General features: G+C 60.7%; 1 protein-coding gene across 1 annotated transcript; it reads right to left on the bottom strand.

The window, feature by feature from the left end:
* Window positions 1-450: 450 nt before the first annotated feature.
* Window positions 451-12,786, bottom strand: GRIN2C (glutamate ionotropic receptor NMDA type subunit 2C). The gene is made up of 12 exons (XM_060135125.1): window positions 12,373-12,786; window positions 9,501-10,099; window positions 9,083-9,197; window positions 7,775-7,986; window positions 7,453-7,618; window positions 6,956-7,109; window positions 5,287-5,412; window positions 4,740-4,969; window positions 4,196-4,356; window positions 3,508-3,695; window positions 2,323-2,555; window positions 451-1,870 (listed from the first exon to the last, which is right to left on the bottom strand). The coding sequence occupies exons 1-12, from the start codon at window positions 12,769-12,771 to the stop codon at window positions 770-772; spliced, it is 3,684 nt and encodes a 1,227-aa protein (XP_059991108.1). The 5' UTR covers window positions 12,772-12,786; the 3' UTR covers window positions 451-769.
* Between the last annotated feature and the right edge of the window lie 1,584 nt (window positions 12,787-14,370).

Raw genomic sequence — 14,370 nt, 5'->3', positions numbered from 1 at the left:
CATTGTCAGGCTCCCATGGGGGCCCCTGGCGGGGAAGAACCCCCAGAGCCCCTAGCACGCGCCTTTCTTTTCAAGGAGATTGAAGGATGAGCTCCATCCATCACCACCAGAGCCCCCGTGCTGAGCACATTTGTCTCATTTGGCACCAGAGCGGGCGGGAGCTGGCACTGAATACCAAGTGGCTTCTGCTGCCTGGAGCCCTCTCTCAGCCTTGCCTCCCGGATACTCCACCAAGGGAGCTGCCCACCTGCTCTAGGCAGACACCCCATCTGGGATACTCCCATGATGCTCCTGTTGCCTACCAGCTCTGGTGTGACCCCTCCAGGGATGCAGAATGAGGCAGCCAGGACCAGTGGGTTGTAAAAGGTTTGTTTAATGTCCCAGCACTCTGAGGAGAAGAAACTCCAGCCAGCTGGAGCCAGGAGCAGGACCACCCTGCCCCAACACCGAGCTCCAGCCTCCATGCTCCCACATCAAGCCCCCAGAAGCCACGACCAGGGACTGGCTCACAGCAGGGCAAGGAGACCCCACTGCTCCCTGTGACTCCAGGCCAGGTGGGAAGGGATTTGCATAAGAAGATAGCAAAAGCCCAGCCCACACCAGGACCTGAGGCTGCTGGGGTCGCTGAGCTGACCATGGAAGACATCATCTGTCACTGGGTTCCCATGGCCAGGATTTCATGGCAGAAGCCAGAAAAGCCCGAGCCCACCTACCCCCCAACGCTGGCAGTGCCAGGTAGAGAGTCCAGCTGAGCAGAATAGCTGACACGTCACACTTCCGATTCCAAGCTGGAGATCCGCCTCCAGGTGCACGGTCGGGGGAAGCCGTGCATCCCACAGGCCATCCTACTGACCTCTTCCAGCCCCCCAGTGTCCCTGTATTCTGTGCTCAGCCCCAGAGTCCTGCCCCTGTGCCCCGGAGGCCCCCAAGCCCCAGGAAGCCAGGGGCCGTGGCTGACACAGGGTGGGAGGTGAGGGCAGACAGCCCCCCAGCAAAGCGGCAGGTGGGCATGGGCGTGGAGGCAGGCGTGCTGTCCATGCGGCCAGGGGGGGGCCCCTGCCCACACCCGCTCCTGGCAGGCCTCCCGGTAGGACGGCAGCCGCATCGACTGCGCCTGCGTCCAGCGCCCGCAGGCCGGGCGGGCACACCGGGAGGGCTCCGAGCTGGGCCGGGCGAAGGCCTCGGTCACCGAGCTGGGCAGGGAAGCGTGGCGCGGGCGCGAACCTCGGGCCCAGGCCGCGCGCAGGAGAGCCTCCCGCCCGGCCAGCTGCTCCGGCCCGAGCAGCGGCAGGTTCTCGGGCTCGGGGGTCTCCGGGAAGAGCGGAAGGAAGGGGCACCCTGACCGGTCGGCTCGAGGGAAGGAGCTGTAGTGACAGCGCTCGGGCGACTGAGGGCGCTCCGGGAGCGCGCGCCGCTCGGAGGCCGAGAGGTGCCGCCCGCCGCGCCCGGTCAGCGACGGCCACCGCGCCTCCCAGGCCGGCCGGCCGGACACCTGGGAGACGTCGGGTAGGGAGGACCCGGGCGTCGGGGGGCGGCCCGGGCGCTGCGGGGCCCTACGCCCCAGCGCGGTGCGGCCCCCGCCCGGCGGCCCGCAGCCCGTGGGGCTCGGCTTGGGGGTCGGGCCGGGGGTGGGCGGCCGCGGACTGGGGCAGGCGGGCGGCGGGGGCGCACGGCGGCCGCCTCCCCAGCTCTCGATGGTGCGCGTGGCGCGGTCCAGGGAGCTGCTCACGCCCGCCGTGGTCACGATGTCGCGCGCCGCCTGCAGCATCTTGAGCACGCTGACCTGGGCCGAGCCGGCGGTGAGGTCCGGGCTGGGCGGCCGCGCGGGGCTGGCCAGGCTCTGCACCCCGCTAAAGCAGCTGTAGATGCCCTGGGCGGGAGGCAGGAGACCGACACGGCGTGAGCGGCGCCCACCCTTCCGGGACTGCCCCATGCCCCACGCCCCACACCCAGGTGGGAAGCATCAGCCCAGGTGTCTCTAAGTCCCAGGAAGTAACTAACATTTGTTAAGCTCCTACTGTGTGCTGCTGGGAGAGCTTACAGTGGAGCTCTCCGAGGCACCAAGAGGGTAACTCCTTCTCCTAAAGTCACACAGCTTGTAAATGGCAGTGAGGACTCGAACCCCGGTCAGCCCGGCTCCAAAGTCCTGGCCTGCCTGCTGGAAAAGGGCTCTGCTTCTCACCTGCTGTGTGATGCTGGCAGGCCATGCCACCTCTCCAGACCTCAGTTTTTACATCTGTAAATGGGGCCATGGCCAGCTCTGACTTAGCTGGGTTGCTGCCCCTGGAGCTGGGGCCTGTCTAGGGTGGAGTGGGCACCCACCCTGCTGAAGGCCAGCAGGAAGTCCAGCCGGGACGCGTTGGGCACCGAGTGGCGCAGCTTCCGGTAGACCAGATGCTCCCAGGCGAAGACCAGCAGGGCCAGCCCCATGGCCACGAGCAGCATGTAGAAGACGCCGGCCATGTTATCGATGTCTAGCTTGCTGCTCATCACCTCGTTCTTCTCGTTCTGGCAGATCCCCGAGAGCCACACCGTCTCCAGCTTCTGGGTCTCCCCTGGTGGGGGCGAGGCACACCTGGCTCAGGAAGGACCCTTCCAGTGCTCACCCAAGCCTGGAGTGAGGAGGGGTCTGGGGCCAGGGTACCACCCCCCTGTAGGACCACACGGGGATCCAGCCCGGCAGGGGAGGATGGGGGGAGGGGGTGTCAATGAGCAGGAAGGAAGGAGAGCAGAGTGGGAGCTGGGGGGGGATGCCAGCCTCTGACATGCCCACCTCCCACAAGCCCACACTCCACATGCCCAGCAAAGGCTTGTCGACTGCATAAATTTTATCATTCATTTATTCATGAAACACTTATTGACCACCTACACGCCAGGCATGGAGCTGGGCCCACAGAGACAAAAGGCCTCGGCCCCCAAGGAGGCTGCAGGCACCTTCATGTTACCACTCGCGTTATTCTACGGCACTGATGGAAAACCAGACAGTTCTTTATCTCATACGGTTGGGACTCTAAATTCAAAGCTCTCTCTGGGTGTTGGGGCAGCCCAGCCGGACCGCTCGCACATGTGAGCCCCCGGGGTACCAAGGCACACCTGGGTTCTGGCTCTGGGATTAGGCAGGCTGTTGGCACTACCCCAGGTCATCTCAAGATGGCAATGGAGGGGAGGGGTCTTGGGGAAAAGTAAAGGAGTTCAGATGCCCCCAACCTCCACCGTGTGGCCTGAGCTCCTTCCTGTCTTCCCATCCTGCAAGGGCTCCCCAGCTAGTTCCTGCTCCCTCCCGGCAAACCAACCCCTCCCCACGTCTCCATCCAGCTGCTCCTAATACCCGCCACCCAGCCACTGCACCCACCTCTCACCCCCAGAGACCTCTCTCCATGCCCGCGGGCCCTGGGCACTCAGAGGACAGTGGTGGAGATGTTGACCAGCCGTCGGGCAGCTGTCCCGACCACGGGCTCTGTGGCCCACCTGGGACCCACCCCAGCCCCCATCAGCGGCTGCACCCACCGTCCCCCAGGAACTGCAGGAGCGCCAGGTCTATGGCCCGCTTCCAGTGGGAGTCCTTCTGCATGGCGATGCCGTAGCCAGTGGTGGCAAAGACCTTGCCAGAGCCAATGGTGACCAGCTTGCAGCCCTCGTCCTTGCCCGCCATGTAGTTGAGGACAGCAGCGTCATAGATGAAGGCATCCAGCTTCCTGGGGACAGGCTGAGCCCTCAGGCCAGGGATCAAGTGGGGTTCAGGGCACCAAACCTGGGGCCTGACAGGGGTCTGGGCCACGTGGGCCCACTGACCACCACCCAGGAGGGATGGATGGGCAGAGCCTTCTCTAGTTGTCTGGGGTCCTGGTGCAGAGAAGCCCCCTCCCGCAGCTTCAGAACCCTACCTACCCTCCTCCTCAGAGAGGCCAGGGGACACTCTGCTTCCAGAGGACACACCCTCTCTGCCCTCCAGGCCCCTAAAGATCCTAAGAAGGCGACAACCAACACCTGAGGGCACGGCTGAACCTTGGTCAATACCACAGCTGCGTCTCTGGGCTCTGGTGGGCGTCCTCAAGCTGCACTCTGCCCCAAGGCCTCCTCACCCCCTCCCCGGGGGTCCTACATGGCAACCCAGTCTCACCGTCCCACCTTGGGTCTCTCGGGGAGACACGTGGGTAGAGACAGTCAGGGGGTGGGTGCAGGACTGCGGACCCACCCCATCTTGAGGCTGCTAAGCGCGTCCTCCACTGAGCGCTGGTTGAACTTGACCATGTGGGTGTGCATGTCACGGTAGTTGCTGCGAATGTTCCGCTCCGTGCTGCCGTTGGGCACGGTGCCGAAGCGGAAGGGCGGGTACTGATCCTGAGGCCGCTGGAACTGCGCGCAGAGGGCAGCGCCATTCATAACCCCTCCTCCAACCCTCCAGCCGACCCGGCCCCGACCCCATCCCCCCAGTCTGGACTTGAATAGCGAGCGCAGCATGGTCTTAGAGACTGTCCAGCCCACGCCTGTGTTTTACAAACGGGGAAACTGAGGCCGGGACAGGGAGAGACTTACTCAAGGCCACTTAGTCAGTGGACCTGAGCCGTCTCTCCCTGTCCCCGTCCCCAGCCCCCTCCTCCCCAGGCTCCCCCGCTTCTGCCTGCTCCCGCCTCCAGTTCAAATTCCACTGATTCCAACTGTCCTGTGTCCCACCCAAGGCCTGCCCCTGGCTGCGACATCCCCCCCACCCTCCAACAGCACCCTCTGGGCTCCAGAACCTTCTTGTCACTGAGGCCAGACACAGTGTCGATGTACTGCTCCTGAATCATGAAGGCGGCCAGGTTGGCGGTGTAGCTGGCGAGGAAGATGACGGCGAAGAAAGCCCAGACCAGGACCATGATCTTGCTGGTGGTGCCCCGGGGGTTCTCGATGGGCACCGAGTTGTTGAAGACCAGTGCCCAGAGAAGCCACACAGACTTGCCGATGGTGAAGGACGGGCCCCCGGACTCTGGGGGTGAAAGGGGGGACACTGGTGCTCCTCTTGCCCGGCACAGGGGGGGTCAGGTTCAGCCCACCCAACTCCACGGCTCCCGTCTCTGCTCTGTCCTGGGTGGAGACCCCATCCCTGGCTGTCCCCACCCCAGGGCACATCAACTCACCTGGCTTCTCTCTCTCTCTCATGTATCTGATTGGCTCCCTGCATATTGTCGGAAGGCCAGGGACCTCCCCCACGGGGCATTCTCTGAAGGGCCCCTCTGGCCCTGAGCCCACCCCTCCTGGGAGTGCCAGCCCTGCCCCTGCCCCCGGGCCCAGGTGGGAGCTGACTCTTGCCGCTGGTGAGGTTCTGGTTGTAGCTGACGGGGCTGAAGTACTCGAACATGAAGACGGTTATGGCCACCACGGTGAGGCACATGACAAACATCATTACCCACACGGCGGGGCTGTAGGGCTCTGGGGACAGAGGCGGGAGGTTCAGAGGAGGCGGCGCTGTGTCTCCCCCCAACAGCTCAGGCGTTCTGGGTGCAGACAGGTGGGTCCATGTGGTCATATCAGCCCCGTGGACTGAGCTCAGGGGTCTCTGACTCTCAGAGCAGTGGAGCCCCAGGAGAGACGCCATCCCCCAGGGAGGTCAGGCTCCCCAGCATTCTTGGTCTCTCCCCTCCATCTGCCCTGGGCCAGGGTCCCATCACCCATCACCCACCCTAGGAAACCTCCCTTTGATTCCACATCTCCCCTGGCTCTCATTCTCCCTCTTCCCCCCACTTCCTTTCACAAAAGAGGGCCAGCACCCCATGCTCTTTCCCTTTCCCCTCCCATCCCCCCGCCCCTGCCTGCAGCCTCTTCCACCCCTCAGCCCCTGAGGGTGGCCCCTCAAAGCCACAGGAGCAATCTCAGGGAATTCCCTCTGCTTTCCTCCTTTCCTTCCTCGCCGCCAACACCGCAGCCCACGCTCCTGGGTCTGGAACTCCACCCCCGCCACACACACACCCCGGGCCCAGCATGGGTGAGCTGCTTGGAATCAGAGCTCTGAAGCCAAGCCTTACCCCTCATCCTACTGACACAGAAACCAAGGCCTGAGGGGCTGGGGAGACCGACCTGAGGTTTCTGACAAAATCACTTCAGTCTCCCTGAGTGAGAAGTCATTACTACCCAAAGCATTTGCTCCTTCGATACAATGCCCATCCTACAAAGTGGATTTTGTTGCCTTCCCTGTGGCTGAGGAACCCTGCTCAGAGAGGTTCAGTGACTTGCCCAAGGTCACACAGCAGGAAGAGGCAGACCTGGGATTCCCTCTTCTGCTCCTGGTCGAGAGGCTCAGCTGTCCTCAGGGCTCTTTGAACCATCCCACACTGCAAGTCCCACCTGAACTTCTGACTGGGCGCTCTGGGCAGGCCAGGACTATGGCCGGATCCCAGCACCTGCCACGGGACCCGGCACAAGGGAGCTGCCCAAGAAATGCTGAATTTCTAATCAAGTCAGAAACTAGCCCGGCTTCCCGTGCTCTGGGTTGGCTCCTCCAACCCCCCATGAATCTTCTCCCTTTGTCCCAACGGCCCAGCCCAGGAGTTCCCTGGCGGTCCAGTGGTTGGGACTCTGCGCTTTCACCGCTGAGGGTGCGGGTTCAATCCCTGCTCAGGGAACTAAGATCCCGCAAGCCACGAGGCCAAAAAATGAAACAAAAAGCAATGTCGCAGCCCACGACGCACCTCCTGAAGGCAGCCTGCCTCGCTGGTTTTCCTGTCCTTCACAATGGTGCCACCTTTTACCCCGCTCTCCCCATCCCCCGCCCTTACCGAGCACCCAGGCTCAGGACTGAACCTGGACGTCACCTCTTCCCTCTCCGTTCTACCCACCTATTATAGCTCAGGCCTCTGGCTAACCTCCAAGGACCCAAGGCTGCGGTGCTGCCCTCTGAGCGTGCACCCCAAGCTCCCCATCTCCACCCACGCTCCACACGTCCACTGCACTATCCCTGCCCCCCCCCGAGCCGCACCCAGGAAGGCCGAGGGGGAGACGGTGCCGTTGCTGCGAGCCACCATCACACTGATGCCCGTCTCCACGAAGGGCACAGAGAAGTCCACGATCTCGGAGCGCTCCTCATTGATGGTGAGGGAGCCAATGGCCATGTCTGCCCGCTTGTAGTACACCTGGGGGTCAGGCCCGGATCAGAGGAGGGGCTCCCGCAGGCTGGAGGACTCCCCCACTCCTCTCCCAGCCCCGCATCCAGCACCCACCAGCTGAGTCAGTTGTTCCCTCTTGGGTCCTCAGAGCTCCACTTTCAGTACTGACCCGAGGGGTCATCATTGGTGTCAGCACAGTGCCCCTGCCAGTTTGGAGACCCTTAGGAGCTGGGTCTGGGTCCCACCCTGACTGATCCCCAGACCAGGAGGAAACACCTAAGGAACATCCGAGGGTGGCTGACGGATGGACGGGGCCCAGGGCAGCAGGCGGGCAGGTGGGCGGGCTCAGGTGGCCTGGGGGCGGGCCTACCTCCCCGATCATGCCGTTCCACACGCCGCGCACCCTCTTGCCATGCTTGCCGTTGGTCACCAGGTACAGGTCGTAGGAGAACTTGACCACCTTGGCCAGCTTCTTGAGGATGTCGATGCAGAAGCCCTTACAGCAAAGCTTGGTGTAGGGGGCCGTGTCACCACTGCTGCCACCAAGAGACCAGCAGGGGTCAGAGCCAGCGGCTCCTCCCAGCCTGGCTGGTGGACGTCCACCCCTATACCCAAGCATAAGGCACACACAACGCCCGCCATCGCACGGCGGCACACGGCTCACACCGGGCCTCCCGGGTGTTCTCGCGGACCTGAAGGTGTGGTTGCCATGCCGGCGGCAGGGCACAGTGTTGGGCACGCAGCCGCCTGTGCCAGGGTCGGGGCTCTCCACGATGACAAACGGTCGCTCTTCCAGCGTGGCCACCGTCAGGTGCCGGCTGTCCACCACGGGCTGCAGGGAAGCACTGTAGCGAGGCCACACCGGGTACTTCATGTGGAGGACACCATGGTCCCAGCGCCCCACCTGCAGAGGATGACTGGCCTCAGCCCGGGACCTTCAGCCCCACTAAGCGCACGCTACAGGTGGGGCCTCTGGGCGAGGCCTGCCAGGACCAAGAATCCTCCCACCACACCTAAGGTCACTCGGGGTAGGATGAAGCAGGGCCTGGGGCGGGAGCATCTGGAGAACAGGAGAGTCGGGGCAAGGGGCTGGCCAAGGAGAGGGCTCCCTGCAGCCTCCCCGGCTTCTGGTCCCCCACTTTCCAGTCCAGCCTCCACACTGCTGCTGGCTCACGGCCTCTTCCTAAAGCCCAGACCTGAGCCTGTCACACTGCACTCATTCCCCCAAGCTTCACATAAAGTGCTTAGCCCAGCACTCAAGACCCTTCACGGGTCCAATTTATCTCCATCACCCTACCCTTCTTCCCCAGTCCCCACACCTCCAAACGCATCACTTAAAAATGCTCCAGGGGAATTCCCTGGCAGTCCAGTGGTTAAGACTCGGCACCTTCACTGCCATGGGCCCTGGTTCAATCCCTGGTCAGGGAACTAAGATCCCACAAGCTGCATGGCATGGCAAAAACCAAAACCAAAACCAAAATAAAACAAAAAAACTCTAAACCCTCCTTCCCCTCAGTCTATACCAGGCTACTATCCCTTCCCGATGGGCTCCTACTCAACCATCCATAGCCCAGCCCAAATATCCCAACTTCTGTGAAGCCTTCCCCAATTTCCTCCTTTGAAGGCAGAACTAATTTCTGCCCCTCCTCTCTATGCCCATAGTGCTTTGCAAACATTGTTTCTTAAGCACTGACCACCCCAAATTCTATTTGTTTACGTGTCCGTCTAGCCAGCACAGCTGTGGGTTACTCCTTCAGGGGCAGGACTGTGTAATAAGAGTGCTGGATAAGTTCTATAGTGAAAGGTGTTGTGGGAGCCCGGAGCAGGGCTGCCTCAGACCCCCGGGAGACCTGGAAGGCTTTTCAGTGGAAATGTTTCAGCTGAGACCTGAAGGATGAGGGGCTGGATGAGGGACAGAAGGGACTCTGCTCAGCTGTGGGACAAGAGGGGGGGATACAATGAAAGGATACCGAGGGCCCCTGGGCTCACCCCCTTCTCACCATCTCCCAGAGGCGGTGCCGGTTGAGGGCGATCACCACCATGGTGGGCTGGACCAGGTACCCACCAGGGCTGAAGGAGAAGTCCCGGCCCTCCCAGGTGACATTCAGTAGGTGCCTGCGAGGGGGGAGAAGCCAGGGTCCTCTTAGCCCTGACCAGGACCAGCTGTGCCCTCCCCCACCTTCTGCCTCATCACTGCCACCAACAGGTAGCATTTGTGTAATTATTGTTCTGTTTCCCTGTGTTGACCCCCGAGATCCTCACCACACCCTCACACCCCGCTCTTTTCTCAGATGAAGAAACAATGGCCCAGAGAGGTGAGGTCACTTGGGCGCAGGCACACACCTAGTGGGAGGTGTGACCAGTGAGCCCAAACTCATGGCCACTCGTGGCCATCCTATGCCCTGGGCAGGTGCCCACCTGTAGAAGGCCTTCCGGGCAGGGCTGACAGGCCCAAGGTGGCCGCGGCACTCCCCAGCCGGGGCGGGCAGGGTGCCGTGCTGGCGCCGGTAGCTGTGGGCGCCGAGGGCCAGGATGGCCACGCCGTCGCGGACTTTCTGGCGCAGGCTGAGGCGCCAGCTCTCGGTGACGACGCTGATGAGGCCCACGGGGAAGGCGGCGGGGGGCGCGTCGGTGCTGCCCAGCGCCAGGTTGGGTACCAGCCACACATGCCCGGGCCCCACCAGGCCGGCCTGGGCCGCCTCGGCAAAGAGCACCTCGGCCTCCTCGCGCGAGCAGTAGGCCACCAGCACCGGGGCGTCGATCTGGCGCAGCAGGCGCTGGGTGTGGGCGCGCGTCCCGCCGGGGCCCAGCTCCAGCGTGAGCACGTCCAGCAGCCGCCAGCCCACGTAGCTGGCGTCGGCGACGGCGCGCACGCTCTTGAGGAAGAGCGTGTGGCCCGGGTGCAGGCTGGTGATCACGGCGAACGCGCTCCAGTCGTACTCCTCCAGCACCTTGAACAGCACCTGCAGCTGCTGCTCCAGGGACACGCCCAGCTGCAGGAAGGCGGAGCCCGGCTCCTGGGGGAGGGGTGGGGCCTGAGCGGGGGGTGGGGCGAGCCGAGTCCCGCCCCGCCCCAACTTCCACTCCCTCCATCAACCCCCACACACCCTTGCGTCGGAACGTCTTGGGTGTCCCGGGAACCCTAGTCTCGCGATAACCTCCTTCCCGCCCGCCCGCCCCGCACGTGGTTCGCAGCCCCTGCCGCCCATTGGAATGTCCTGGAGAGATTTTTAAAATATTCGTGCCTGACCAAGGCTGGACCGCAAACCAGCAGCAGCAGCGTCAGCTGGGAACTTGTAGGAAATGCAGATTCTCGGGCTCAGTGCTCACCTGCTGGATCAGAATCCCTGAGGATGGCGCCCGGGAATCTGTATTTCAACAAGCTCTTTAGGTGACTCTTGAGCCCGCTAGTCCAGACCAACTGAATGGGAATCTTAGACATGGTACACTGGGTGTCTGTATTTTTCTAAAGCACTGTGTGGGTGGAGAACCACCATGCTGAGAGCTAATGTCAGGCCCACAGGTAACTGGGAAAGCACCATCCTCTATGCAGCCCTGGGGATGAGAATGTTCTTCCTCTCTACTGCCTCTGCCACCACAAACGCCCAGGACACTGCAAGATCGAGCCTGGGCTAGCGCAAGCCTCTCCTAGCTGTGGGTTCCCTGCTGCCACTGCAGCCCCTCCAAGATTTCACCACACTGCGACTGTCCCAATCTTTTAAAAAAGCAACTCCGAGAAAACTCGACAGGACAAGTAACCCAGTTCCTTCAACAAACAAATTTGCAAGGAAAAAAGAGAGAGATGGAGGAGGAACCTTGAGAGGGAAGACTCCGAAGTCATCCCAACCAATCGCCGGGTGGGAACCTAATCTGGCTCCTGATTCAAGTCAACAGACATAAAAATAAACATTTATGAGACAACGCGGAAGATTTGAACACTGCCTGGATTCTTTATGATGTTAAGGAATTTTTATTATTTTTTAGATGTGATGATGTATGGTGGTTTTATTATTTTGTAAAGTGCTATCATCTAGAGATGTGTATTGAAGTATTTATGGATGGAATAAATATTGTGTCTGGGCCTTGCTTCAAAATAAAACAGAAGAGGAGAAGTGGGTGGGGGTAAGGCTGAGGCAGGGTTGGCCTGGGATGGATAGAGGATACATGGGGTCATTATACTCTTCTACTTTTATGTATGCTCAAAATTCACCATAGGGCTTCCCTGGTGGCGCAGTGGTTGAGAGTCCACCTGCCGATGCAGGGGACGCAGGTTCGTGCCCCGGTCCGGGAAGATCCCACATGCCGCAGAGCGGCTGGGCCTGTGAGCCATGGCTGCTGAGCCTGTGCGTCCGGAGCCTGCGCTCCGCAACGGGAGAGGCCACAACAGTGAGAGGCCCGTGTACAGCAAAAAACAAAACAAAACAAAAAAATTCCCCATAATAAAAATATAATCATAAAAGAAAGGCAAATCAGATCAGTCTTCCCTCAACACCTTCTTCAGCTCCTCACTTACTTAGAGTAAAACCCAAGTGTCCTCCCATGTGGTTGGGACCTCGCCTCCCTCTCCAGGCTCCTCTCTGTTCCTCAGAAACTCTGTGCTTCTTCTCACCTCTGGGTGTTCACACCACCTGCTCCCTCCGCCTGGAACACTCTTCCCCAGTCCACCCCACACACACACCTTGTCACCCCCCCTCATCCTCCAGGTCCCGGCTTAGGTGTCATTTCTTAGGAGACCTTCTCTGACCAACCCCAGACCCAGAAGGGGTCCCACTGGACACCCTCGGGGCATCCTGTGTTTTTCCTTCAGGACTAGGACCCCAGCTGTGATTGCTGGTGAATGTGTGTTTAGCGCTTTCTCCCCACAGGACAGCAAGGGCATGACCTGCCCTTGGATGTTCTCCACTGCAGGCCAGCTACATCAGATCCCACACCCAGCCTGGCCCTGCACCTCTGGGTCTGGAGCCTGACCACGGAAGGCCAGAAAACCAGGGAGAAGGTGGGCGAGGGCTGCCCCAGAACCAGAGGTGGGTTTGGTACCTGCCCATCCCTCATCCAGACACAAGTGTGAAAGCAGCTCAGAAAGCTTATCTTCTAGAACACAGGAGCATCATTCCCACAGGCTTCTCCTCCCTCACCCAGGCCTCCCTCCGCCCTCACCCCCTTGCTGGGCCCACCCAATCCCAGGTTCCCAGGACCTAAGTGTCTCCCTGGCCCAGACTCAGCCCCTCTCCCCCAGCCCCAGCCTGGCTCCAGGTTCATGGGATGTAGGGACATGACTTTGAATGGGCACCTTGGGGGTGAGAACCACAGCAGAGCCCCCACTGATGCTGAGGATAGGCACGTGGGTCTGGAAGGAGATGAAGTCGAGGATCTGGGCCACGGCCTCGGTGTCCACGTTGTCCTCAAAGACGATGCCGTGGACGCGGGCAGTGCCCAGGAGCCCACAGATCTGGGTGAGAAGACTGCTGGGGTTGGTGTTGTTGACACCCACGGTGAGTGGCTGGATCTCCAGGGGCAGGTCCAGGAAGCTCTGGGGGGTGAGGCGGATACGGGCCTGGGCCTCCGGTGGCCCCGAGCTGCCAAACACCACGGCCACCGTCACAGCCTGCTCGCCCTGCCCCGGGCCCAGCCCTGCCCAGGCACCGAGGAGTGAGGTGAGTAGCAGGACCGGCCCCAGGGCCCCACCCATGTCCACTGGAGGGTCCTGCGGAGAGACCACGATAGGCACAGGGAGGGGGACAGAGGCACGGAGAGAAAAGATGAATGACAGAGAGGAGGCAAAGGCCAGAGTCAGAGGGACACACACCCAGAGGATGAAAGAGAAGAGGGAGAAACCTCCCTCCACAAAGAGAGGCAGAAAGAGGGGGAGACAGACAGACACAGAGAGACAAAGAGAAAGAGACAGAGAAGTTAGCTGAGCATCCAAGCGCAGCCCAGAGGGCAGGACCCGGGAAGAACGTGACCAGAATAGGTGCTCACTACTTCCATTCTACTGTTGAACATCAGGCTTGGCTAGAAAGGCCAGACCTTTGGAAACTCATCCATCTGGGTTCTGCCCCAGGAAGGTTCACAGCAAATGCTAATCTGGTGGGACTTCCCTGGTGGCGCAGTGCTTGGGAGTATGCCTGCCAATGCAGGGGACACAGGTTCAAGTCCTGGTCAGGGAAGATCCCACATGCCGCGGAGCAACTAAGCCCGTGCACCACAACTACTGAGCCTGCGCTCTAGAGCCTGTGAGCCACAACTTCTGAGCCCACGTGCCACAACTACTGAAGCCCATGCGCCTAGAGCCTGTGCTCCGCAACAAGAGAAGCCACCGCAATGAGAAGCCCGTGCACTGCAACAAAGAGTAGCCCCCGCTCGCCACAACTAGAGAAAGCCCGGGTGCAGCAACGAAGACCCAACTCAGCCAAAAATAAATAAATAAATTTATTTAAAAAAAAAATGCTAACCTGGTACCAAGTGCATGCATATGAGTCAGAGAGACCTGAGTTCAAGTCCCAGTTCTGCCACTTACTAACTGTGTGATCTTGGGGAAGTTGCTTAGCCTCTCTGAGCCATGATTTCTTGCCTGCAGTAATCACAGGACCTACTTCACAGCAGTGGGAGGGCTACCCACTGTTATCAGTATCCTCATCCTACAGGTGACAGCCCCACAGCCAGGTAAAGGAAGGCAGCTCTTGTAACACACACAGACACACACACACACACACACACACCCCTTCTCCATCCTAAACTGAATCTAACATCCTCAAGGGCCCTGCTCTTCATAATCCTACTTGGCACAAAGCCCCCTCCTCCTGGGCACTGGATATCCCTACTCTACCCTCTGTGGCCTCAATTAGTAGCAGCTCTTCCACAGCAGGAGTATGTCACCACTGATCTGTTCAGGGCTCGGGGTATCTCACACATGACCTGCCACCCTAGGCCATCGCTGGTGTGAGGGATTTTTTAACCTACTCCAAGAGCCTGACGTGTATCCCTGCGAAACAAACATCATTGCTTTTGGACAAACAGCCACACCGGTGAGTGGTGCCCACGGATACAGCTCTCCCTCCCAGCTGGCCATCGGCCACAGCTTTGCCACCCTCTCCATCTCCATGACATCCCCAGTGAAACTTCTGAACAGGGGAGAGCCAAATGGTGACCAGGCTGGGCTTGGTTTCATTTCAAAATGAGAAGACAGGATTTGGGGCAGGGGAGGGCACACTGTGCTCATTTTTGTGCCCTTGAAATCTCCCCGTGTATGGTTTCCCAGTACACTGACTTAGAACATCAGCCTGGAGGC

Source organism: Lagenorhynchus albirostris, chromosome 20 (genome assembly GCF_949774975.1).
Source record: "Lagenorhynchus albirostris chromosome 20, mLagAlb1.1, whole genome shotgun sequence".
Lineage (NCBI taxonomy): Eukaryota > Metazoa > Chordata > Mammalia > Artiodactyla > Delphinidae > Lagenorhynchus > Lagenorhynchus albirostris.
This window is presented reverse-complemented; position numbering and strand designations above follow the sequence as displayed.

Coding starts and splice junctions, on each gene's coding strand:
- GRIN2C (XM_060135125.1), bottom strand. CDS start 12,771: ATGGGTGGGGCCCTGGGGCCGGTCCTGCTACTCACCTCACTCCTCGGT. Junction 9,198..9,500: donor GCCCGGAAGGCCTTCTACAG/GTGGGCACCTGC, acceptor CCCCCCTCGCAG/GCACCTACTGAATGTCACCT. Junction 4,970..5,286: donor GAACCTCACCAGCGGCAAGA/GTCAGCTCCCAC, acceptor TTTCACCCCCAG/AGTCCGGGGGCCCGTCCTTC.